This window comes from Bidens hawaiensis, unplaced genomic scaffold, assembly GCF_021521415.1.
Source record: "Bidens hawaiensis isolate Kalapana, Puna unplaced genomic scaffold, B.hawaiensis_p1.1 tig00020699_1, whole genome shotgun sequence".
NCBI classification, from domain to species: Eukaryota; Viridiplantae; Streptophyta; class Magnoliopsida; order Asterales; family Asteraceae; genus Bidens; species Bidens hawaiensis.
This window is the reverse complement of record NW_027493184.1, coordinates 225,925-251,357: the sequence shown is the minus strand read 5'-3', so window position 1 is coordinate 251,357 and position 25,433 is coordinate 225,925. Positions and strand designations below refer to the sequence as shown.

The following is a 25,433-nucleotide window of genomic DNA, read 5'->3' as shown; positions in this document are numbered from 1 at the left end:
AAAAAGCCACCCACCCCGCAGACAAATCTTCCCCTGAACCTTCTCTTCCTTTCACCGACAAATCTCTAACCACAATCAGATATCTCCACGCCAATCCTGATTCCATCTGTTACTATTTATGGTATGCCTAGCTGGCTGATCCAACGTACAAGTACGTTACCAGTTCATAACATCCAACGCTCAATATGCATTCCCAAATAATCCCTCGTTCCTACGATGGTGCAGCAGCCAGCAGTAATTCTCCACCAACCCCCATATTCCACCTACAACCGTTACAATTTCACAAACAAACCCTATATTATTATATTCCCATTCTCATCCTCTCTCATATTCCTCTACCTTCACCTTCACCTTCACCTTCACCTTCACCACCAAACCTCCTACAATGGAGCTCGTAAGTCCTCTTTCAACTATTTAATATTTGACTGTTAGTAGGCAGTATTATTATTATTATTATTAATTGTTGTTGTGTTTAGGTAACACCTGCTATGGAGAGGCCGGGAGGAAACGAAGGGATTTCGAGGAACTCGACGCTAATCTGTGCGCCGATAATGGCGGATACGGTGGATCAGATGTCGATTCAGATGAATTCGGCTAAATCCAGTGGAGCTGACCTTGTGGAAATCAGATTGGATAGCTTGAAACAGTTTAGTGCTCGTGATGATATCCAAACCCTAATTAAAATCAGTCCGCTTCCTACGATTTTTACTTACAGGTACTGTTTTAATATTAATACATGAATCGCTTATTGTCTATGCAATTTAATTAGTTTAATTCGATTAGACACAATGTAATTGGTAAATGTTAAAGGTTGTATTATGTAACCTATCTATCTCATGTAAAACTCTAATTACAATTATCAATACAAAGTAGGGGAAAGTAGGCCTTAATTGATAATCCGAAATTAACCAATAATCGAATAGCCACCGAACAGATTTAATTGATAAACGAGATTAATCGACGGTTATGGTTAACGTTATTTGATTAACTGATTAATCGGTTATGGTTATGGTTAAGGGCGTCCATTAACCGAACTAAACCGAAAAAAATTAAGACATGTTTACGTTGCAATGAAGATAGGGTATTTGCGTCAATATTGTAACGGAAAACGTTGAGAATATGTATATATTAATATTCATTCAATTCCTGTTTGAACTCCCGATTCTTTTTACATGTTCTTTTAGTTCAAATTTTAGCTCAAACATGACTTGGTTAATTAACCGAATCCAAACCATAACCGAGCTTCATAACCATTTAAGCAACACTGAAGTTCGGTTATGTTTAAGGAAATCTCATAACCGAAGCTAGCGGTTATGGTTGAGAGTAATAACCAAACCGAAACACAATTTGCACACCCCTAATAGTCCAATACAATGTATACAATTACACCATCATTTACACACACTTAAGAGTTTCAACTGATTCTGTGATTTTGCAGGCCAGCATGGGAAGGTGGTCAGTATGTTGGGGATGAACAGAGTCGATTGGCAGCTCTTCGATTAGCAATGGAATTAGGTGCAGATCACATTGATGTTGAGCTAAAGGTTCCTTTATTCTTGATAAAACTAGGGTTGTTTTAAGCAAAAAAAAAACACAAAAAATCCATATGAATGATAATTTGAACTCTAGATTTTTACAAGTGCAGAGATTAGAGCAATAAGATACAAACTATTACATCTTGTATCGCATTTCTCATTTCAGTTACTCAAATGCAGGCTGCTGATGATTTCAACAATTTAATCCTTGGAGATAAGTCTACAAAATGCAAACTTATAGTTTCTTCCCACAATTACCAAAACACTCCATCAGTAGAAGAGCTTGGAAACCTTGTGGCCAGAATACAGTCAACAGGGGCTGACATTGTGAAGTTTGCAACAACAGCTGTAGACATAACCGATGTAGCACGTGTTTTTCATATAACTGCTAATTCTCAAGTAAGGGACCGTAAGTCATGCATCATAGGTTATAGAAATACATTCACCTGTTTTATTTAGTTTATTTAAGTAAAATGGTTAACCTTCCAGGTTCCAATAATAGCAATGGTGATGGGTGAGAAGGGTTTGATGTCACGAGTACTCTGCCCTAAATTTGGTGGATATTTAACATTTGGTACCCTTGAGAATGGGAAGGTATCTGCACCTGGACAGCCTACAATTAGGGATCTTTTGGATTTGTTCAATTTCAGACTATTAGGGCCCGATACAAAAGTATTTGGTATTATTGGGAAGCCAGTTGGGCATAGCAAATCACCTATGTTATACAATAGAGCTTTCAGATCAGTTGGTTTTAACGGAGTTTATGTACATATGTTGGTGGATAACGTAAAGAATTTTCTCGACACTTACTCGTCTACAGATTTTGCTGGATTCAGGTTGAGCTTGATCTATTTTGTTAGGACTAATATTTCAGTATGCTATTTATTTCAGTGTTAGTAAAATATTGATCGTTATTGGATGCAGTTGTACCATTCCTCACAAAGAAAGTGTAGTTCCATGTTGTGATGAGGTTGATCCAGTTGCAAAGGTAAGTTATATTGTTGGTCATATAGAAAGGATGAAGCAGATGAGATAATGTTTGATGATAAAATTAAGATTTTTTCTTATGTAATTTGTTATTGTTGTATCTAACAGTCAATAGGTGCCGTCAACTGCGTTATCAGGAGACAAAATGATGGGAAGTTATATGGTTGTAATACAGATTACGTAGGAGCTATTTCTGCTATTGAGGATAGTTTACGAGGTATTCATCTTTATTGTCTATTAGAAGTGGCATTATCGGCGGGCCACATCAAAATGGGTTGGGTTAGGTTGGCCTGCAAACAAGAATGATCAATTTTTTGAACTAAAACTATTGAAGCGGATGTATGCATTAAAATAGACTTCAGGCGACTTTCAACCCGTTTGACCTGTTTTTTTAGCCGACTTTTGTTTGACCTATTTGAGATAAACCCCAATTGACCCATTGAATTACTATACTGTTTATAGTTTCAGGTGTTCAGAATGGTGCAAGCGGGTCCCCTTTGGCTGGCAGACTGTTTGTGGTTATAGGTGCTGGTGGTGCTGGAAAAGCACTTGCTTATGGAGCAAAAGAGAAGGGTGCAAGGATTGTGATTGCCAACCGAACTTATGGTTAGACTTCTAATACATGACTTAAGTTGCAAACATATCATCATATAAGGAGGGTGTTTGGATGTGATTATGTGATATTGAATAATCAGAATCATATAACCACGTGTGAGAAAATCGGGTTATATAAGACATTGTTTGGATGTCCTTTCGCTGTTTGAAGTTGTATTTTTGTAACTTCTTAGATAAAGTGACCAAAGCAAAAAAAATTATTAAAAAGAGGCCTTTTTGTGAAATCTGAGTTAAAGTCAGCCAAATTAGGTCAAATAATAGTTTTGTTGTTAGCTGGTATGTAGCTGGTTATTGTGATTCTTAAGTCATGGTAACCCGTTGCAAAATGCAAATCCAAATACCCTTTAAATGCATAATTTACACACAGACTGCTGAATTATTTTTATTTTATTTCTGCATAATAGATCGTGCTAGAGAACTTGCTGATATAGTTGGTGGAGAGGCTCTTTCGCTTGCTGATTTAAACACTTACAAACCAGAAAATAACATGATACTTGCAAACACAACTTCAATTGGTATGCAGCCAAATATTAATGACACTCCTATTTCTAAGGTTTGATTATCTACCATTTTCATATTATTATATGTTACATTTGTAATTCTTTGTTCATGAGTTCATTTTTCTTCTTTTTTTTGGCAGGAAGCTTTAAAGTCATATGCACTGGTATTTGATGCTGTTTACACACCAAAAGTTACCAGATTACTTCGGGAAGCAAGAGAATGTGGAGCCTTAATTGTAACAGGGGTGGAGATGTTTATAGGGCAGGCATATGAACAATATGAAAGATTTACAGGGTTACCTGGTAAGCTTCAAAATATCAAATGATGATGTGGAAATCTCACTCTTTTCCTTTTTTTAATGAGTTTTATTATACCTGTCAACTGCAGCACCTAAGGCATTATTTAGCGAGATTATGTCAAAGTATTGATTGCCTCAGTTATTCACCAAGGTATAATGTAACATTATTTTGTACCTTTTTTTGTTCACATGCACAGACAAAAAGATTCAACTGTCACGCAGTCCTATCATAATCCATGCTAACATAAATCACTGACAGTATTTGACTATCGTGGTTTGTTGTCATATGGTGGCTACAGAAACTGGAGGTTTGAAAGGAAAGTGTATACACAGGAAGCATGATGGTGGTGCTTCCAATTCTTGTTTCTGCGTTGTTGTCAGTATTTTTGTTGTTACAAAAACAATAATCTTTATTTGACAAATCATTGTTTCTACTCCTAAAATTGAATTTATTTTTGTTATATATTTTTAATATTCATCAGTTGGGTCATGTGTTTTGCCACTTTGAATGTATTTAAACATCAATTTCACAAAATCGTTTTCAACCCAATTTGCTACTAAAAAGAGTATATTAGTTATAAGAAAAAAAGGGGGGAAAACAGCCTTCAAGGGGTGGTTCACTTGATGAGCTTCTAACCGTAAACAGAGATCTCAAGTTTGAATTTTGTTTCTGCCAGTTTCCTATCATAACATTTTGAAAGTCATTTGCCTAACACAAATGTGACTTGAAGAGGTATGTACCCGCCTTAACATCGAGCAGGGCGGGTCAACCCACAAGATATAGACAAGAGGCTTGAAATCAAGATATCATGAAGGCACAAAGCCAAAACCTATGCGCATGGCGCATATCACATATGCTCACGCATCACATATGCTCACGCATATCACATATGCTCACGCGTATCACATGCTCGCGCACCATATATGCTCACGCATATCACATCTGCGCGTGGCGCATCTGCGCGTGGCGCGTATTACATATGCTTGCGCATATCACATCTGCGCATGAAACATCTACGCGTGAGAATAAAGAGAAGACCTCGCGCATCCTCAGGATAGGCGCATATCACACATGCACATAATCAACCTCGTCCTTATCCAAATCAGGATAAGGACAACCTTGATTGTGCACGTCAGACAACCTTCCAGAAGGTATCCTTTAAGGAATAAGAATATGCTGATGTTGACAGCTGCCAATGAAAGGTGGACAACTCAGCAAAACCCATGTGCTACCACGTGATTGCACATGGGTCAGGAGAAATACCTGGGTCAGAGAATAATCAATGAAAAAGCACCAGGTGTCCTAAGGACACATGGCGCAAAGCAATAGGAGGAGGCCAAAAAGGCCCTAATGGGATCTGAGCCCAATCATTGGAAACCCTAGCACTATAAATACCACACCACCTCCACAAGGGGAGGTAAGCAAGAAAATACATTCCAATTCCTTACTCACTCTCAGATTATTATTATCTTCTCCTACAATCTCTTATTCTCACACCGGAGGGTTACCCCAAAGAGGACCCCTCTGTCCCTTTCTGAGGGGTAAGTTCACGGTGCTGCTCGTTTTGTAGGTGGAAGAATCCATACTCCGGAGAACCATCGGTGAAATAGCATACTCATACCCGAGGAAAGTTGATCGTCTACCAGTGAGTCGATCCACGTTTCTTCATTGGCGCCATCACCTGTTACAACGGCAACAAAATCTCATCAGTTCTCTCTGAAAAACTTCACCATGGTTTCTGGTGTTCGAAACAGCGATCAAGTTCTGGAGGATATTGAGCGTGAGGATGTTAATGAGGGACAGCAGTTTCTGAGGGTGCCGCGTGATTCTGCGCGCACCACCAGTAACCATCCCTTCATCACAACTCCTCATAGCCAGACTGAAACTCCTCCAGACGATCTCACGTTCCAAAATCTTACTGGCGCGAAACAAAAAGGACCAATGGGTCCAGAAGATGAAACCAATGACCCTAAAGAATGGCTCATAAACGAACAACGACGTTTAATGGACAAATACAATGAGCTGGTCAAACACAAAAAGTTAGCCGACTTAACACAAAGGCTCGCGTATGATAAGCAAACCATTCAAGGAACAACAAAAAGGGCGCGCGCGCCGGAAGATGGTCACTCTGTTCACGCCGAACACGCTGATTTTAGTGATGAAGAAGTGCACAGCATGAGGAAGACGCGAGATACTCATGCAGGAGGCTCACAGCTCCGCGCGCACATGAACATGACACCTGGAGCCAAAGCCGATCTGGATCTGTACACACCGTACAACCCACCAGTGAGAGGGCAAGTGGACGTAACCACACCGTACAGGCCAGCCATCTTGGTGAAGCATTCAAAATCACTGAGCGCATCGCGAAGGCTCCCATTCAACACAAAACCAAGATGCCAAGTGGGTTGGGCAAGTACGATGGCACAACAGATCCAGACGATTTCTTACAAGGTTTTTATAACACTGGAAACCTAGAAAGCTGGACGATGCCAACATGGTGTCACATGTTTGCTCGCTGCCTCACGGGCGCGGCGCGTGTCTGGTTCGAAAGCTTGCCGACTGGGCAAATCGATGGGTTCGAAGAGCTATTGGAAAAGTTCCAAGCTCACTTCGTACAGCAGCGCAGACACACGCGCGACCCTGATGACATCATGCACTGCGTGCGCAGGAATGATGAAACGATTGAAGACTACATAACTCGTTTCAATCAGGAATCTCTTGCAATTGGAGGTATCACTGAGCAACTCTTGCGCGTGGCCTTTATACAAGGTACGCGCAGTGATCAACTCCGCAGAGCTCTCGTGAGCAGAGATGGCATGCCAACCACTTGGGCTAAGCTAATGGAAGCATCGCGAGTCTTCGCGCGAAATGAAAAACAAATTGCCCAAGATAGAGTGTAACATCCCGAAATTTCCAAAATGATATTAATTATATTACTTAATAATAGAGGGAAAGTTTACTCGGGTTATCGGGAAATAAATAAATAGAGTAGGAGTTGGTATGGGTCGGGCTAGCGTTGGGTAATGGATATGGGTTATGGACTTAGATTAATTGAGATGGGTTAAATGAGAATGGGATCTAAGGGATATAAATATCCCCTAAACCCAAAATATCTTCATTTACACCAAACTCCCTAACACTCCAAAACACACACACACCACCAACTTCGCCGGCGGCCGGGACGAGAGAAGACCGAGATCAGAGAGAGAGAGAGATTAGTGTGATTAGCAAGTAAACAAGATCCAAACAAGCTCAAAAAGGTATGATTCTTGATCTTTGAAGTTTAAAGATCCAAGCTTTTTAGTGTATAAACGACCAAAAATGGTCGGGTAGCGTAGTGGGTGATATTGAACCATAGCAAGGGTGTTAAAATCGCTCGAAATGCCGATCAGAAACTAAAACAGCGGCTGTCTGGGCAACTTCGCCTTCATCTGGGCAACTTCGCCTTTAAAGCGACGAACTTCGCCTGCAAGCTAAGTTCGCCTGATGAACTTCGCCTGCAAGCTAAGTTCGCCTGATGGCAACTTCGCTGTAAAGTTAAGTTCGCCTAACTGGTAACTTCGCCTGAGGCCAAGTTCGCCTGATGACAACTTCGCCTGAAGCCAAGTTCGTCTGATGGCAACTTCGCTGTAAAGCTAAGTTCGCCTAGCTGGTAACTTCGCCTAAAGCTAAGTTCGCCTAAGGTTAACTTCGCCTAAAGTCAAGTTCGATTTGGAAAATAAATTAAAAATCTAATGAAAAATGTGTTAAGACAGTTAATGGAAATAAAATTTTTCCAAGCTGACCTGGCAGCTCGACCCCAGCCAGGGGCTCTGCCCCTTGGACCCTGCTAGGGGCTGCCGCCCCTAGACCCCGATGCCAGGGGCGCTGCCCCCGGACCCCCGTTCGTTGTGGGTAGTAATTAAGACTAGAAAGACGTTATAAGTAGTGATAGTTAAATTGATATGTATACTTGTTATACAGTCGGCTGTGCACAACTGAAGAAAGGGATTACGATCAACGGAGAACGTAACCGTGTTCAGGTGAGTTTCTAGCCCCATTCCTTGTTATGTTTTCGGGGCTGTGTGCATACTCGATGTGTTGTTAATACATTTATCCTAAGTGATAAGTGTATGTCATATGTGATATATGTGATAGGTAGGAATGATTGCTTGTCGGTACGCGAACGATCTTCGGATATTGCGCGTACTGTCAGGTTATAAATGAAGGTACGAATATTATATATGGAAGATGTACGAATGTTTCAAATGAATACTTGTCGGGGCGTGAACGATCTTCGGATATTGCACGTGTCGACAAGGGGTATGGTTGTTAAATGAATGAGGTAAAGAATGCCTAGAGTGTTCTTATGTTATAATGTAAGTATGTGTATATAGGTACACGAATGACATGTGAGTTCTACGTTCGACATAGTAAGTTAGGATGGCAAATCCCTCTAGCTTCTGTCGGACATAGACTCGGCTGGTGATGGCTTAGTTAAGGACTGCGAGCCTTATACGTGAAGTAGATGATATATGTAGACGTAGATAAGGACTGCGAACCTTATACGTAATGTAGGTAGGCGTCAGCATAGGAAAGGACTGTGAACCTTATACGTGCTGTATTTGTAGCATAGGGGAGGACTGCGAACCTCGTACGTGCTATGAATTATGTTGCAACATAGGGAAGGACTGCGAACCTTGTACGTGTTGTGAATGTATTTCAGCATAGGAAAGGACTGTGAACCTTATACGTGCTGATTTTGTAGCATAGGGGAGGACTACGAACCTCGTACGTGCTATGAATTAGGTTGCAACATAGGGAAGGACTGCGAACCTTGTACGTGTTGTGGATGTACTATGGTATAGGGAAGGACCGCGATCCTTGTACGTACCATAAATGGTGAACATAGGTAAGGACTGCGAACCTTGTACGTGTTCACGACCTTGAGTACAGGTATAGACGGTGAACTATGAACGTACTCTCGGTAGACTGAGGTTAGTGATTGTAGATATGTATGTATGTATGGTAGCAAGTATGTATGTAGAACAGAAGGGTAACTAGTGAAGTATGGATATGTATCTACAGATATGTATGTATGTGTATGTATTGTATGGCGTTCGATTAACTAGAACTCACTCAGCGTAGCTGACTTTTAGTATGCACGCAGGTGAGCTGATTATAGAGTTAGCATGAGGATGACACACGGCATGGATTGAACGGCTGGCATCTGAAGAAAGAAGTAAAGCTGTTTTAAATATAAAGTTTTGTGTTATGGTATCAAAGAAAAGAATTAATGTTTGTAACAAATGATTGATGTTTTATATTCCGCGAAAAGTTTTAATAAACTCTGATTTGAAGAACTGTGTTTATGAGTAAATCCGACGCTAAAGTAGGGTCACCGGGTTCGGGGCCTTACATAGAGCAAGAGAAAGAGGGCATCAAGCAGAAGCACCGCGCAAAAACGAAAGGAGGGGCAAACAAAACTCTGTATGGTCCAGGTTGCAACAAACCAGTTTTTCTCCCGCAGAAAAGCAGGCGCAACCAAGCTCACCCCAGCCCCAAAAAGACATTCGTAATCGCGGAGAGGGTAACAAGAGGGAAGGCGGCAGAGAGCCTAACAGACCTCTACCAAGAATATGGACTCCCCTCACTAAAACGCCTTCACAAGTGTTAAGCACAGAGAATGTCCAGTTCAAAAGCCCCAAGCCACTACACTATAAGGGACCACCAAACAGTGGCAAGTATTGCGAGTTTCACAAGTCCACAGGGCACAACACCGATGCATGCCACAATTTGAAGGATGCGATTGAAAGAGATGTAAAATCAGGCAAGTTGGCTCACCTGGTGAAAAACCCAAGACCAGAAAATGAACAACCAGATGGAGCCTCAGCCAGCAAAAAGTTCAAAAGAATCTGTGTAGCCGAGGGTGGAAGGCAAGGGCAAAGATCGAGAAAGAGAAGCGCGCAAGTCCAAGGAGATTGGCGCGAGGAATAAGTAATCTTCCCAAGAATCAGGGAAGGCCCTTCTATCAGCAGTCCTCTAGTCATCACTACACACATTGCTCATTATGAAGTGTCAAAAGTCCTGGTGGACACTGGCAGTGAATCAGACATCATGTATGAGCAATGTTTCAGGAAGTTGGATCCAGCAGACCAAGCAAGGCTCGAAATTGTGAATGCACCAATCTCTGGTGTTTCAAATGAAATCATTCACCCCCTAGGTCAGATACAATTTGAACTAACTATGGGGGATGAGAAACACAAGCGAGCCGAAATTGTCAACTTCTTGGTCTTGCCCACCACTTCATGCCACAATATGATCTTGGGTAGAGGAACGATTGCCCAATTCAACGCCATACCGTCGCCAGCGCACGGCGCGTTGGGGTTCCCAACACCAACAGGTGTAACATTTGTATACCGAGATCATTTCTGCGCAGTGACAAGTATACCGCGGGAAGGGAGAATGAAACTTCCAATGGCAGACAACGCGCCAGAGGAATGAATTCTCAACCCAAAATTCCCAGAGCAAACAATCACAATTGGAGCTACGATATCAGACGACACGAGGTTGAGAATGAAAAGATTGCTCACAACATATATGTCGGTCTTCGCGTGGCAACATTCTGATATGACTGGGGTTTCGCGAGACCAGGCGCAACATTCTCTCAACACGTTCAAGTCTGTAGAGCCAATTGCTCAAAAGAAGAGAGTCATGGGGGATGAGAAGGCGAAGGCCATGAATGAGCAAGTAGAGGATCTACTGCGCGCAAACATCATCCGCCCAATACGATACCAGACATGGGTAGCCAATCCTGTGATGGTAAAGAAGTGCAACGGGTCATGGAGGATGTGCATTGACTTCAAGGACCTCAACAAAGCATGTCCAAAAGATTGTTACCCCCTCCCAAACATCGACGCGAAGGTGGACTCTGTGGCGCCATTCAAGCTCAAATGTTTCCTGGATGCCTACAAGGGCTATCACCAAATTCAAATGGCACCACAAGACGAGGACAAGACTGCCTTCAGAACCGACAAGGGTGTTTTTTGTTACACAAAAATGCCCTTTGATTTGAAGAATGCGGGAGCCACCTACCAAAGACTTATGGATGCGGTTTTCAACGAGCAAATTGGAAGAAACCTAGAAGTCTACGTGGATGATTTGGTGATCAAAAGCAGGGAGGAAAAACAAATGCTCAAAGACATCGAAGAAACCCTTTGGCGCCTAAAGGAAGTAAACATGAAGCTCAACCCGAGCAAATGCACTTTCGGCGTACAAGAAGGGAAATTTCTAGGTGTAATGGTCACCAAGGATGGTTTCAAGGTGAACCCAGAGAAGGTGGAGGCCATCCTTGACATGCCCTCACCATCCACCATGAAGGAAGTTCAAAAGTTGAATGGTAGATTGGTATCAATTAACAGGTTCCTAGCGAACCATGCAAGCAAATCTACCCCATTTGTTAACACATTGAGAAATTGCCTAAAGAAAAGCCAATTCAAGTGGACGCCTGAGGCCGAGCAAGCTTTCAGTGAGATAAAAGAATGTTTGATAAATCTGCCTGCGCTCACAGCTCCACTTCCTGGCGAAACTCTAACATTGTACCTGTCAGCAGGAGAGCGCGCCATCGGCGCAGTGTTGTTGGTGGATCGCAAGGGAATCCAAACACCAATATATTATGTGAGTTGGGTGCTGACAGATCCTGAGACGCGCTACTCCATCATGGAAAAGTTAGTTTTGTCACTAACACACGCGTCGCGCAAGCTTCATAGATATTTCAATGGTCATCCTATTGAAGTTCTGACTGGTTACAACATCCAGCAAGTCTTGCGGCGTCCCGCGCTCTCAGGAAGGCTGAAAAAATGGGCGCTGGAATTAGGAGAGCACACGATCGCCTATAAGCCCCGTCCAGCAATAAAGGGACAAGTCTTAGCTGATTTCATCGCAGAAATCCTGAAGGAAAAATTGAAGAGGCTCAGCGCGAGGTAGACCCTCCGCGAGCCAATAATGAAAAAATGGTTTGGAGATTATTCACTGATGGAGCTTCAAACAACGAAGGGTCCGGCGCAGGCCTCAAACTGGTGGATCCAGAAAATCATGAGTATACTTATGCAATCAGGTTGGATTTCAAGAGCACCAACAACGAGGCTGAGTATGAAGCCCTGCTGGCTGGCCTGCGCATCGGGCACAAGTTCGGAGTTAAAAAGCTAGAGGCCCATGTTGATTCATACTTGGTAGCAGCACAGGTCAATGGCCTTTATGATGCCAAGGAGAACACCATGCCTCTGTATCTAGAGCAGACGAAAAAGCTCATCGAGCAATTTGACTGCTTCAGAATCATACATATTCCGCGCAGTGAAAACAAATCTGCCGACGCGCTGAGCAAGATGGCATCAACCAGCTTCGATCACTTTGGCAAAGATGTCAGGGTAGAAGTAATGAACAACCCGTCGGTGGGAGCGAAGCATGTCCTTGTAATTCATACAACACATTCATCATGGATAACTCCAATAATGGAATTCTTGAAGGAGGGAAAGGTACCGGACGATCGCGCACAGGCGAGGAAGATAAGACACAAGTCGCAGAACTATGAACTGCTTGATGGTACATTATATCGACGCTCTTATCTTGGACCACTCATGAAATGCCTAGATGCTGAGGAAGCAAGCTATGTGATCAGAGAGATACACGAAGGAATCTGTGGAATACATGCTGGCCCGCGCATGGTGGTTGCCAAGGCAATGAGCGCAGGTTACTATTGGCCAGGCATGTACTTGGACGCGTTAAAAGAGATCCAAAAATGCAAAGCGTGTCAGAGCTATGCGTCAAACACCATGCGGCCAAAGAACAACTTAATTCCGGTGACCTCCGCATGGCCTTTCCACAAATGGGCAATCGATATTGTGGGTCCCCTACCGCAAGCGCAAGGGCGAGTAAAATTTTTGGTAGTGGCAGTAGACTATTTCACAAAATGGGTTTAAGCCAAGCCACTAGCAAAAATCACAGCCGAGGCGATGAAGCAATTTATTTGGAGCCACATCATATGCCGTTTTGCCCTTCCCATGGAAATTGTGAGCGACAATGGCAAACAATTCACCGACAGGAAGATATCCAGTTGGCTCAAGGAATTACGCATCAACCAAATCTTCACTTCAGTATACCACCCTCAGGGGAATGGCCAAGTGGAGCGCGCGAACCAAAGCTTGCTAAATGGGCTGAAGAAAAGGTTGGAGGGAGAATCCCATTCTTGGGTCGAAGAGCTACCTAATGTCCTGTGGGCGCACAGGACATTAAGCAAAACCAGCAATGGCGAATCCCCGTTCAGCCTAACCTATGGAACGGAGGCTATGATTCCAGCAGAAATTGGATGCCCATCCCATAGAGTGCTCATGATGAGCAAGATTGATAACGAGCGTGAAAGGAGGTTGGATCTCAACTTACTTGAAGGGCGCAGAGAGGCGGCTATCATCAGTGAAGCCAAATACAAGAAAAAACTGGAAAAATATTACAATCAGCGCGTGAAAGAATGCCACTTCAAGAAGAATGATTTTGTCCTTCGAAACAATGAAGCTAGCCGCGCGATACCCCCTGGAAAGATGTCCCCCAATTGGGAGGGACCTTATCAAGTCTCGGAAGAATTGGGAAAAGGCGCATACGCTTTAAAAGATTTGAATGGAAAGAAGATCCCGCGCGCATGGAACGCAGCACAGCTTAGAAAATGTTTCATGTAAAAATTGTCAAGTTTGTAATCAAGGCTTTTTAAGCCATTATGAATAATGATACGCGCTATCTTCTCTTAATGTGTGTTCTATTACCTTTTGCATACATGTTTCACACTTCCCTTTATTAATTTTGAGCAATATGACAACATTGTATTGACATCAAAACAAAAAATAAAACGAAGTAAAACATACATGCGCGAGCTTCAAGCTCAAACGCGTTAACGAGTTTTAACTCTAAAACGTCAGGGCCTTAGCCCAATAATATGAGCCTTAGCTCAGGGCCTTAGCCCAATAATATGAGCCTTAGCTCAAATCACTCACAACATCCATCCTACATGCTGCACAGCCTGACCGTAAAAATACCTAAGCACAACTAAGGCAAAGCACATGCCAAAACATAGTTGTTAAGGTCTCAGGTCGAGGTCGCGCATGGAATTGTAATGGATATCAGAGTAACACATACTGACACGTAAAGGCTAAAAAACTCATAATTCCCTATAATAAATGCGCGATAACGTCGCGCAAAAGAGGAATAATGAAACGCCAAGGCACGTGTCAACATAGTCAGGATATTGCAAAATCACTTAAAATATGACAAGGATTAAGTAAAATAATTTCCTTACAACCTTGTTCTTATTTCAACGTGCAAGCATATCTTATATTCAACAAGCAAACATGCAATATAAAGAGATGAATGGGGAATGCGCAAGATGCGAATAAGGGAAAAACAAAATTTCATTCCAAAACATAGAATTTTACAAATTTACAATATGATGAGATACAAACTACAAATAAAAAAAAACATGAAGGGCTTCTCAAGTTTCTATATCAACGTCAGCCTCTTCATCGCCCTCATCATTACCACCCTCAGCATCTGGCGCAGCCCGCTCCTCATCATCTCCAAACTTCCCATAGTCAAGCTGTTCGGAGTCATCTTCTATCACAATAGTGTCAGGAGCGGGTCATTTGGCCACGCCAGAGCCGCTAGCAGAGGCAGCATTGCCTGCGCCATCATCGCCGCCACCAGTGTGACATCTGCCCCGATCCGACCCGACCCAGGTACCCGTTTCTATAATCCGATCTCTTTCTGTTATGATTTTATATTTATTTATACTTATATAATAATAATATTTTCCTTCCCGTCCCTCTTCTCTTTCTTTCCGCCGTCCCGCTCTCCTTGTCCCTCTTGTCGCCGTCCCGCCCTTAAGCCTTGAACCCCTCTTAACCTTTTGTTTGTCCTTTGGTCCCTTCCGCCTGAGGATGTCTGCGCAGTTCCACGCGCTAGACTCCTTACAAGGAAGCCTGCGTGAAGACCATCTGTTGCTGCGACACGCTAGGCGAACTGTCCCCGCAACGCGCTAAGGAATATAGTTCTCGCGACGCGCTTAGAATTGAAGTTCTTCCCGCGGCGCGCTTAGAATTGTAGTTCTTTCCGCGGCGCGCTAAGGTTGGTTCTGTCTGCCTTCGCGCTCGCGCACTCTTGACCTTCTGTGTCAGCCTTCTCGCGCTAAACCCTTTTGAGTCTTTTCTTCTGTTTAATCCAGCCGTTTACTTTTGTGATGTCTTATCTTCTGTGCTTTTGACCTGACCTATCTTATGTCTGAAAAGTTACTTTCGGCGCAGCATGCGCATCAACCCCATTGGTTGACAGAAAAAGTGACTGACATTATCTTTTGAGATCTGCTTTTTCCTTGCTTGACCAGTACCTTTATCTGACCCTCCCATGCCTGTTTACTGTTCCCTGTCAGCTTTTCCTTTGTCCCCTGCAGCTGCCATATCTTTTGATATCTTTTGCTTTTAGAATCTTTTACTTTTTGAGATCTTTTCCCCTTTTCTAGGGATTGTGTTCCCTAGGGTTTCCCTATAAATAATAATGCTATTTTCTTAACACTACACACACAAATACTTATTATCTTTCTCTTCCTTTGCTCTCTGCCGTTGATCTTCTGCCGTCTCCTCCCTTTGCGTTCGTCTTCTCTCCTGTTCTGCCCTGATTTCCGGTAATATATAATATATATATATAATAATTTGTTAAAGTTACTTATTAATAATGCTAACATATATTCAAGACTTAAAACAAATCATTAAACCAATAATATCCTTATTTATAGGTTGACTTGTGCTTGTTTAAAGTTGGTTCTTGCATTATCTTTCAACGCATCTTTATCAAGTGAGTAATCTCGTACCTAATCCCTTTTTATTTTTAATGTTTTGGGATGTTCATGTGTTCGTACAAACTTGAGTCTTAAACTTATTTATGAACTTTAGTCGCGCAGTATCCCATGTGTTGAGGACGTTTACTTGGCTGTTTATTTGTATGTGTGTATCATTAACCGCTTTGTTCGGCCTATTCTGAAGTTTTCATGGATCCATTAGATGAACACGGGAGACCTATCGTTTACGGTTTTCTTTGTTTACACTTGCACAGATGTTTTCTTGTTTTTGTGCTCATTTGGGAGCACGGATTGAACTATGAACTATGATCTATTTAGGCTTGGTCACAATCTGATTACACCCTTGTTAAACACCAGACATACACGTGTTGCGCGCAGTGATTATTGTTATCTATTATTATCTATTAAACTTGATTTCTCACCAACACGCAAGTGTTTGACGTTTTATTTTAACACATGTTCAGGTTTGCTGTAGCTACATTTGGAGCTTGTAGACACGTAGGACGCTTTTACTTTTGGACCTAGATTAAAATGTATCAAGACAAGTTATTGTTGTCCGAATATTTTGCCTTATAATATATTGATTTATGTTGATTTATGTTATCTTGTGTTCACGTTGCGCGTGCGCGAAGAAAATGTATTTATTAAATATTGACACCAAATAGTGTCACGAGTAATGAAACAATGTGGCGCCCCGATGTATAATCCGCCTTTGGTCGGGGTGTTACAGATTGGTATCAGAGCTCGTTGACTTTAGGATAGGTGGTTAGACGTAACGGCCTAGAATACCTAAGAGTCCCTTCTCGCGCATGAGAGAAATCTCATGTTTGCGCGCTTATTGTTAATTACTCGTTATTTATGAATATGCTTGCGCAGACGCAGCGTATGGTTTTATGTTTTATTTCGATTTTTGTTGGTTTTACTTACATATTCGTTTGTTGGGATTGAAAATCCGAAAAGTCATGGTGATACATGAATAGTTGATTTTCAAATTCCATTTACGATTATGTTCTGAGGTTGGAGACTTGAAAAGTCATGGTGATACATGAATTGTCAACCTCCAATACTCATTTTCTTGTATATTTTATATTGAGGATTGGAAAGTCATGGTGATACATGAATCGTCAATCTCCAATACTCGTTTACTCGTTATTTTAAATTGAGAATTCGGAAAGTCATGGTGATACATGAATTGTCGATTCTCGATTCGAATTTGTTACCTGTATTAAGTTTGCATTCAAATTCATGTTTTACTTGAACTGTTGATGGTATCCAACCCCGCGAAACCAAGCTTTATAAGATTATACTTTGCGCTAAGACATTAACCAAAATTAAAACTTTTATAGAATGCCTCCGCTATCAGCTCGCCATCTTAGGAAGAAAGATGCCGCACGCAGACGATCGCAGCAACGTTCCCAGGAAATGGCCGCCGCAATAGCCCAAGCTTTGAGCCAAAACAATACCAACACCTCCGGTTATAACATTAAGTCCTTTAATGCGGGTAACCCTCCGAAATTTACAGGGCTTGAAGGAGCCACCGTGATGCTCCAATGGCTCGAGAAGATTGAAAACACTTTCCTCCATACCCAATGCCCTCCAGACAAACGAACCCTATATGCTTCCAGTGTCCTGGAATCTAGAGCGCTTACATGGTGGAATGGAGTAGCTCATGCGCGTGGCGCAGAAGCTGCTTCCAGCATGCTCTGGGAAGAATTTAAGGAACTTTTGACGCGAGAGTTCTGCCCTCCCAACGAAGTTAAGCGCCTGGAGGAAGAATTTTGGAACTTGAAGCAATACAGTGGCGAAGCGCGCGAGTACGCGACGCGCTTCCATGAACTAAGTTTGCTTGTCCCTCACCTAGTTACCCCTTCCCGCCGAGCCATCGAGAAGTTCCTTGGGGGTCTCCCCATGGAAATTCAAGATTCTGTATGGGCCAGAAACCCAGTAACCCTCCCTGACGCCATTGAGTTGGCCGCTGTGCTCAGCGACAACCATGTCAGAGCAGGAACCCTGTTCCTGCGGGGAACTGAGAAGACCAAACCCACCAAGACTGCCCCTGAACCAACAGAAACCAAACCAGAACCCTCAAACCATAACAACCCCAAACGTAGGCGCAGACAAGTTTACGCGCTTACCAACCCGCCCATAGTCCAGCAACCCACCTACCAACCTCCAGTTTACGCACCTACCCCACTGTCAGCCTACCCAACTCTCCCTATAGTCCACAACTATGCCCTAACCAATCCCGCACTCCCTGCCCCGCCAATCAAGAAACCTTACACAGGAACTCAACCCTTTTGCCCAACCTGTAGACTTCATCACCCAACCCAAACCCCGTGTCGACAATGTAACCGATGTGGCCGCGTTGGTCACTCTGCCGAGTTTTGTAGAGTTCTTCCCTCCAACCCAATCGCACAAACACCACCAGCCTACCCGCAAAACCCTCAACCAGCTTACCATACTCCACGACCCAGGTCGTGCTTCAACTGCGGTGATCCCAGTCATTTCCGGAACGCGTGCCCGAGGCTACAAGTACAAATTACCCAAGCGAATCCGGTGAACCAAATCTCGAACCAAGTGGCGCGCGGACGAGCTTTTAACATAACCGCGCACCAAGCGCAAGCGAATAATGACGTAGTTAATGGTACATTTTTGCTAAACGGACAATATGCATCTATACTTTTTGATACTGGCGCCGATAGAAGTTTTATCTCTCGCGCTTTTGAGCAGAAGCTTGCGCGACCGCGCATTAACTTAAGTGAAAACTTTACCGTTGAATTGGCTAATGGTGAAACTATTTTAATTAACTCCGTGATTAAGGATTGCATGCTTAACCTTAATGAAAACGATTTTCTAATCGACCTCGTCCCCATGCCTCTTGGAAGTTTTGATGTTATCATTGGTATGGACTGGCTCTCGAAGAATCGCGCAGAAGTTATTTGCGCCAAAAAGTTGATTCGCATTCCTCGAGAAAATGGTGATCTTCACATCTACGGCGAGAAACCCTCCAATGGTCTTAAGCTTATGTCTTGCGCCGAAGCCCAAAGGCTTATGCGGAAGAAATGTGTTGCATTTTTAGCCCATGTGGTTAAACCTGATGAAGGAAAGAAGCTTCGCGAAATCCCTGTTGTGCGTGACTTCCCTGAAGTTTTTCCCGATGATCTTCCTGGTATCCCTCCCGCTCGTGAAGTTGAGTTTCGTGTTGATCTTGTCCCTGGTGCTTCCCTCGTAGCCAAATCTCCTTATCGTCTTGCACCCGCTGAAATGCAAGAATTGGCAAGTCAACTTCAAGAGTTGACCGCTAAATGATTCATTCGCCCTAGCTCTTCGCCCTGGGGTGCTCCGGTGTTGTTCGTTAAAAAGAAAGATAGTACGTTTCGCATGTGTATCGATTACCTCGAGTTGAACAAGCTCACCATTAAGAACCGGTATCCCTTACCGCGTATTGACGACCTCTTTGATCAACTCCAAGGTGCCTCTTGTTTCTCCAAGATCGATCTCCGTTCTGGTTATCATCAGTTGCGTATCCGCGAAGAGGATATTCCCAAGACTGCTTTTCGAACTCGTTATGGCCACTTTGAATTCTTGGTCATGTCCTTCGGTTTAACCAACGCACCCGCCGTTTTCATGGATCTGATGAATCGGGTGTGTAGGCCTTTCTTGGATAAATTCGTGATTGTATTTATCGATGATGTTCTGGTGTATTCTAAGACCAAAGCCGAGCATGAGCAACATCTTCGGTTGGTGTTGCAAAAGCTTAGAGCCGAGCAGCTCTTTGCCAAGCTTTCCAAGTGTGAATTTTGGTCTGATGAAGTACAGTTTCTTGGTCATGTTATAAACAAGATGGGTATTCATGTCGACCCATCCAAGATTGAAGCAATCAAGAACTGGATTACGCCATCTACTCCTACCGAAATCCGTTCCTTTTTGGGCTTAGCTGGTTACTACCGGCGATTTATTTCGAACTTCTCAAAGATCGCATTGCCTTTAACAGCTCTAACGCACAAAGGTAAACCGTATATTTGGGGCTCGAAGCAAGAAGAAGCCTTTCTGACGCTCAAGCGATTGTTGTGTGAAGCTCCTGTTCTTGCGCTACCTGAGGGTAATGATGATTTTGTCGTGTATTGCGATGCCTCCAACCAAGGTCTCGGCTTTGTTCTTATGCAACGAGGCAAGGTTATCGCTTACGCATCAAGGCAACTCAAGGTTCATGAAAAGAATTATACAACTCACGACCTCGAACTTGGTGCAGTTGTATTTGCCTTGAAGATCTGGAGACACTACCTTTATGGTACTAAGTGTATCCTTTACACCGACCATAAAAGCCTTCAGCACATTTTTGATCAAAAGGAACTTAACATGAGACAACGCCGATGGAACGAACTCATCAGCGATTACGATTGTGAGATCCGATATCACCCTGGGAAGGCTAATGTGGTAGCCGATGCGCTCAGCCGCAAACCCTGCCAACTTAACTGTATCTTGCCGCGCACGCAGCTTCACTTTGCGCCGATTCAGAGCAATCTTGAATCACGCATTTGCGACGCGCAGCGCGCATCCATCAGCAATGGTAACCTTCGCGCCGAGTTAGCGTGTGGCGCGGAAGCGCATTTTGTCCCTATTCTGAACGGAATTCTCTGTTATCTCAATCGCATCTGGATCCCCAATGATGAGAATCTTCGCTCTGTCATTCTGAGTGAAGCGCACAAATCTCGGTATTCCATTCATCCCGGCGCTGATAAAATGTACAAGGATTTGCGCATTACTTATTGGTGGCCCGGTATGAAAAAGGATATTGCTGTGTTCGTAGCTAAATGCCTGACTTGTTCCAAGGTAAAAGCTGAACACCAACGCCCATCTGGTTTGCTCGAACAACCAGAAATTCCTACGTGGAAATGGGAATGTATAGCGATGGACTTTATTACCAAGTTACCTTTGACAGCAAGCAAACATGATAGCATTTGGGTAATAGTGGATCGTTTGACTAAGTCTGCTCACTTTCTGCCCATTCGTGAAAACTACCGTGTTGAGCAACTTGCGCAGCTTTATGTCAAGGAGATTGTCTGCCGTCATGGCACTCCTTTGAGCATCATATCCGATCGCGATGGCCGTTTTATATCCCGCTTTTGGAAATCTCTCCAATCTGCGTTAGGAACTCGCTTGGACATGAGTACTGCATATCATCCTCAGACTGACGGACAGTCTGAGCGAACTATTCAAACTCTTGAGGATATGCTCCGATCTTGTGTTCTTGATTTTGGAGGTAATTGGGATTCACACCTACCTCTGGTCGAGTTCTCTTATAATAACAGCTATCATTCCAGTATCGGTATGGCCCCATTTGAAGCACTTTACGGTCGAAAGTGTCGCTCGCCGATTTGTTGGAGCGAAGTGGGTGAAGCTCAAATCACAGGACCCGAACTTGTTCAAGAGACAACCGATAAAATCGCCAAGATCCGTGATCATCTGCTGACTGCCAGAAGCCGACAGAAGAGTTACGCAGATCGTAGGCGGAAGCCTCTCGAGTTTTAAGTTGGTGATCTTGTTCTCCTCAAAGTGTCGCCCTGGAAGGGTGTTTTCCGCTTTGGGAAGAAAGGTAAGCTTGCTCCTCGTTATGTTGGTCCATTCGAGATTCTCGCGCGTGTGGGAAAAGTTGCCTACAGACTAGACCTGCCGCCCGCGCTCAGCAATGTGCATCCAACGTTCCATGTTTCCAATCTCAAGAAATGTTTAGCTGACGAGAACCTTCACATACCACTTGAAGTTCAAGTTGATGAATCTATGCATTTCGTTGAGAAGCCTGTTGAGATTATGGATCGCGAGGTTAAGCAAACCAAGCGCAGTCGTATCCCTATTGTTAAAGTTCGCTGGGTGTCCAAGCGCGGAGCCGAGTTTACATGGGAAAGGGAAGATCAAATGAAGATCAAGTACCCGCACCTGTTCTCTGCGCAACCTACTTCGAGATAAATTTCGGGACGAAATTTCTTAAAGTAGGGGAGACTGTGACATCTGCCCCGATCCGACCCGACCCAGGTACCCGTTTCTCTAATCCGATCTCTTTCTGTTATGATTTTATATTTATTTATACTTATATAATAATAATATTTTCCTTCCCGTCCCTCTTCTCTTTCTTTCCGCCGTCCCGCTCTCCTTGTCCCTCTTGTCGCCGTCCCGCCCTTAAGCCTTGAACCCCTCTTAACCTTTTGTTTGTCCTTTGGTCCCTTCCGCCTGAGGATGTCTGCGCAGTTCCACGCGCCAGACTCCTTACAAGGAAGCCTGCGTGAAGACCATCTGTTGCTGCGACACGCGAGGCGAACTGTCCCCGCAACGCGCTAAGGAATATAGTTCTCGCGACGCGCTTAGAATTGAAGTTCTTCCCGCGGCGCGCTTAGAATTGTAGTTCTTTCCGCGGCGCGCTAAGGTTGGTTCTGTCTGCCTTCGCGCTCGCGCACTCTTGACCTTCTGTGTCAGCCTTCTCACGCTAAACCCTTTTGAGTCTTTTCTTCTGTTTAATCCAGCCGTTTACTTTTGTGATGTCTTATCTTCTGTGCTTTTGACCTGACCTATCTTATGTCTGAAAAGTTACTTTCGGCGCAGCATGCGCATCAACCCCATTGGTTGACAGAAAAAGTGACTGACATTATCTTTTGAGATCTGCTTTTTCCTTGCTTGACCAGTACCTTTATCTGACCCTCCCATGCCTGTTTACTGTTCCCTGTCAGCTTTTCCTTTGTCCCCTGCAGCTGCCATATCTTTTGATATCTTTTGCTTTTAGAATCTTTTACTTTTTGAGATCTTTTCCCCTTTTCTAGGGATTGTGTTCCCTAGGGTTTCCCTATAAATAATAATGCTATTTTCTTAACACTACACACACAAATACTTATTATCTTTCTCTTCCTTTGCTCTCTGCCGTTGATCTTCTGCCGTCTCCTCCCTTTGCGTTCGTCTTCTCTCCTGTTCTGCCCTGATTTCCGGTAATATATAATATATATATATAATAATTTGTTAAAGTTACTTATTAATAATGCTAACATATATTCAAGACTTAAAACAAATCATTAAACCAATAATATCCTTATTTATAGGTTAACTTGTGCTTGTTTAAAGTTGGTTCTTGCATTATCTTTCAACGCATCTTTATCAAGTGAGTAATCTCGTACCTAATTCCTTTTTATTTTTAATGTTTTGGGATGTTCATGTGTTCGTACAAACTTGAGTCTTAAACTTATTTATGAACTTTAGTCGCGCAGTATCCCATGTGTTGAGGACGTTTACTTGGCTGTTTATTTGTATGTGTGTATCATTAACCGCTTTGTTCGGCCTATTCCGAAGTTTTCATGGATCCATTAGATGAACACGGGAGACCTATCGTTTACGGTTTTCTTTGTTTACACTTGCACAAATGTTTTCTTGTTTTTGTGCTCATTTGGGAGCACGGATTGAACTATGAACTATGATCTATTTAGGCTTGGTCACAATCTGATTACACCCTTGTTAAACACCAGACATACACGTGTTGCGCGCAGTGATTATTGTTATCTATTATTATCTATTAAACTTGATTTCTCACCAACACGCAAGTGTTTGACGTTTTATTTTAACACATGTTCAGGTTTGCTGTAGCTACATTTGGAGCTTGTGGACACGTAGGACGCTTTTACTTTTGGACCTAGATTAAAATGTATCAAGACAAGTTATTGTTGTCCGAATATTTTGCCTTATAATATATTGATTTATGTTGATTTATGTTATCTTGTGTTCACGTTGCGCGTGCGCGAATAAAATGTATTTATTAAATATTGACACCAAATAGTGTCACGAGTAATGAAACAATGTGGCGCCCCGATGTATAATCCGCCTTTGGTCGGGGTGTTACAACCAGCCCCTTCACACTCGTCAAGTAATATCTTTAGAGCGCCGAGATCGGGCTTATCAGCAAGCGAGGCTATCTGCAAAGCATAAGGAAAAGTGTGAGTACAAAAAGACTAGGAAAATAAGTCAAGGTAAACTCATTAAGGTTAAAATACCTGCTCAAGGATGGGAATGGGAGTATTCAAATACTTCTCCCCCACCTCGGCCATGTCCGCGCAGACAACGTCGAGCTGATAAGGGTAGTCGGATGGGTTCTTCTTCAGCATGCTATATTCACAGCCATCCTCAAACCCTTCAGCTCGACCCACCAAGCGCGAGGCAGCGTTGCAATCCATCACAAGGGTCTGAAACTCGTCTGAGTATTTCATCGCATAAGCGTAACGAGTCATACCCTGTGAGACTAGCCATTGGCGATCCTGCGCGAGGGAAGAAACAGACGTCTCAAGAGCAGGAATCTGAGAGTTTAACAACTCAACAGTTTCCTTGGTCTGTTTCAGCTCCTCTCTGTCGGACGCTGCTGCCGCCAAGGCCTCTTTCCTTTCCGCTCGCGCAGCATCGAGCGCTTCTTGGCTAAACGCTGCCGTCGCCAGGGCTTCATCCTTCTCTGCCCGCGCGGCCTCAAGCTCTTTCTTCAGGCGCGCAACCTCACTCTCTAATGAAGATTTGTCAGTGATAGACTGCACAAGAGCCTGGTCACGCGCCTCTGCATCCAGCTCCAAGTCGCGCACTCGCCGCGCGTACTTGGCCGCGTCCGCCTCTGCTGCCTGCAGCTTCTCCCGCGCAGCCTGCAGCTCATGCCCGCGCTTCACGAAGGCAGCGTTGGCACTTGCTCGGTTCTCGCTGAGTTCTGCTTGGAGTTTCTCAGCTCTCTCTCGAGCGTCAGAAAGATTCCAAGCAGATACCTTAGCCTCTTGCTTGGCCTCCGCAAGAGCATCACGCACCTTTACGTAATCATAGCGAAGCTCTTGGGAGGCAGCAAAGAACGCTGACCCAGCGAAAAGATGGTCATTGAGCAAGTCCACGCGAGCGCGGTCCTCCTGAAACCTCCTTTCAGCTGGAGGCACAGAATGAGCCCAGAAGTCTTCACACACACCCATGGACTGAAATGAGCTATCCTCAGTAATATTCTATCTCGGGCGGTAAATGTGATCGGCTTCCTGCAAACACAAAGCAATGTTCTAGTCATCTAAACACTAATATGGAAGTCCGCGCAGCGGAGCAAAACGAACTTATACCTGCGGGGAGCAAGCAGAAAAGTCAGCGCCAGCCCCACGAGAAGGCTGCGCCACGAAATCTCGTGGCGCTACAGGGCTTGCGCGGCCGCCATCGGAGTCTTCAAAATGCACCTCCTCATCTTCCTCTTTAACAGGCCTTTTCTCCTGCGACCTGGAAAAATCAAAACCAGTCTCGCGAGGAGGGCTGCGCGTAGGTGGAGGTGAGGGAGGTCTCGACGCCGCTAGATCAGCGCGTAAAACAGCCTCCTGCTCCTTAGTAATCCCAATGAGGGGAGATTCAGTGCTTGCAGGAGCAGGAGCAGAACCAACGGCGCTGGCGCCGGCGCCAGCAGTGCCGCTAGCAGCTTGTGTGCCAGCTATAATTCCTATGAAAAAACCAACAAAGAGATGATTCAGGACTTGATTTAAAAGAAAAAAGTCAGAAAATAAAAGCGCAATATATACCTTGGCGCACCGCCGTTCGCGAGTTAAACATCGCCATGAAGTCCATTTTCCCCCCTTTTGAGGGTAAAACAGG

At 43.7% G+C, this 25,433-nt stretch overlaps 1 protein-coding gene across 2 annotated transcripts; it reads left to right on the top strand.

The window, feature by feature from the left end:
* Window positions 1-361: 361 nt before the first annotated feature.
* LOC143561552 (bifunctional 3-dehydroquinate dehydratase/shikimate dehydrogenase, chloroplastic-like) lies at window positions 362-4,391 on the top strand. 2 transcript variants are annotated; one of them, XM_077049605.1, is made up of 12 exons: window positions 362-394; window positions 477-715; window positions 1,439-1,544; window positions 1,716-1,934; window positions 2,025-2,371; window positions 2,460-2,523; window positions 2,631-2,739; window positions 2,985-3,128; window positions 3,542-3,690; window positions 3,778-3,940; window positions 4,026-4,087; window positions 4,236-4,391. In XM_077049605.1, the coding sequence occupies exons 1-11, from the start codon at window positions 386-388 to the stop codon at window positions 4,064-4,066; spliced, it is 1,590 nt and encodes a 529-aa protein (XP_076905720.1). In that variant the 5' UTR covers window positions 362-385; the 3' UTR covers window positions 4,067-4,087; window positions 4,236-4,391. The 2 variants fall into 2 exon arrangements, with proteins under 2 accessions (XP_076905720.1, XP_076905721.1); XM_077049606.1 differs by having other exon boundaries at window positions 4,026-4,094; window positions 4,236-4,374.
* Window positions 4,392-25,433: the final 21,042 nt, after the last annotated feature.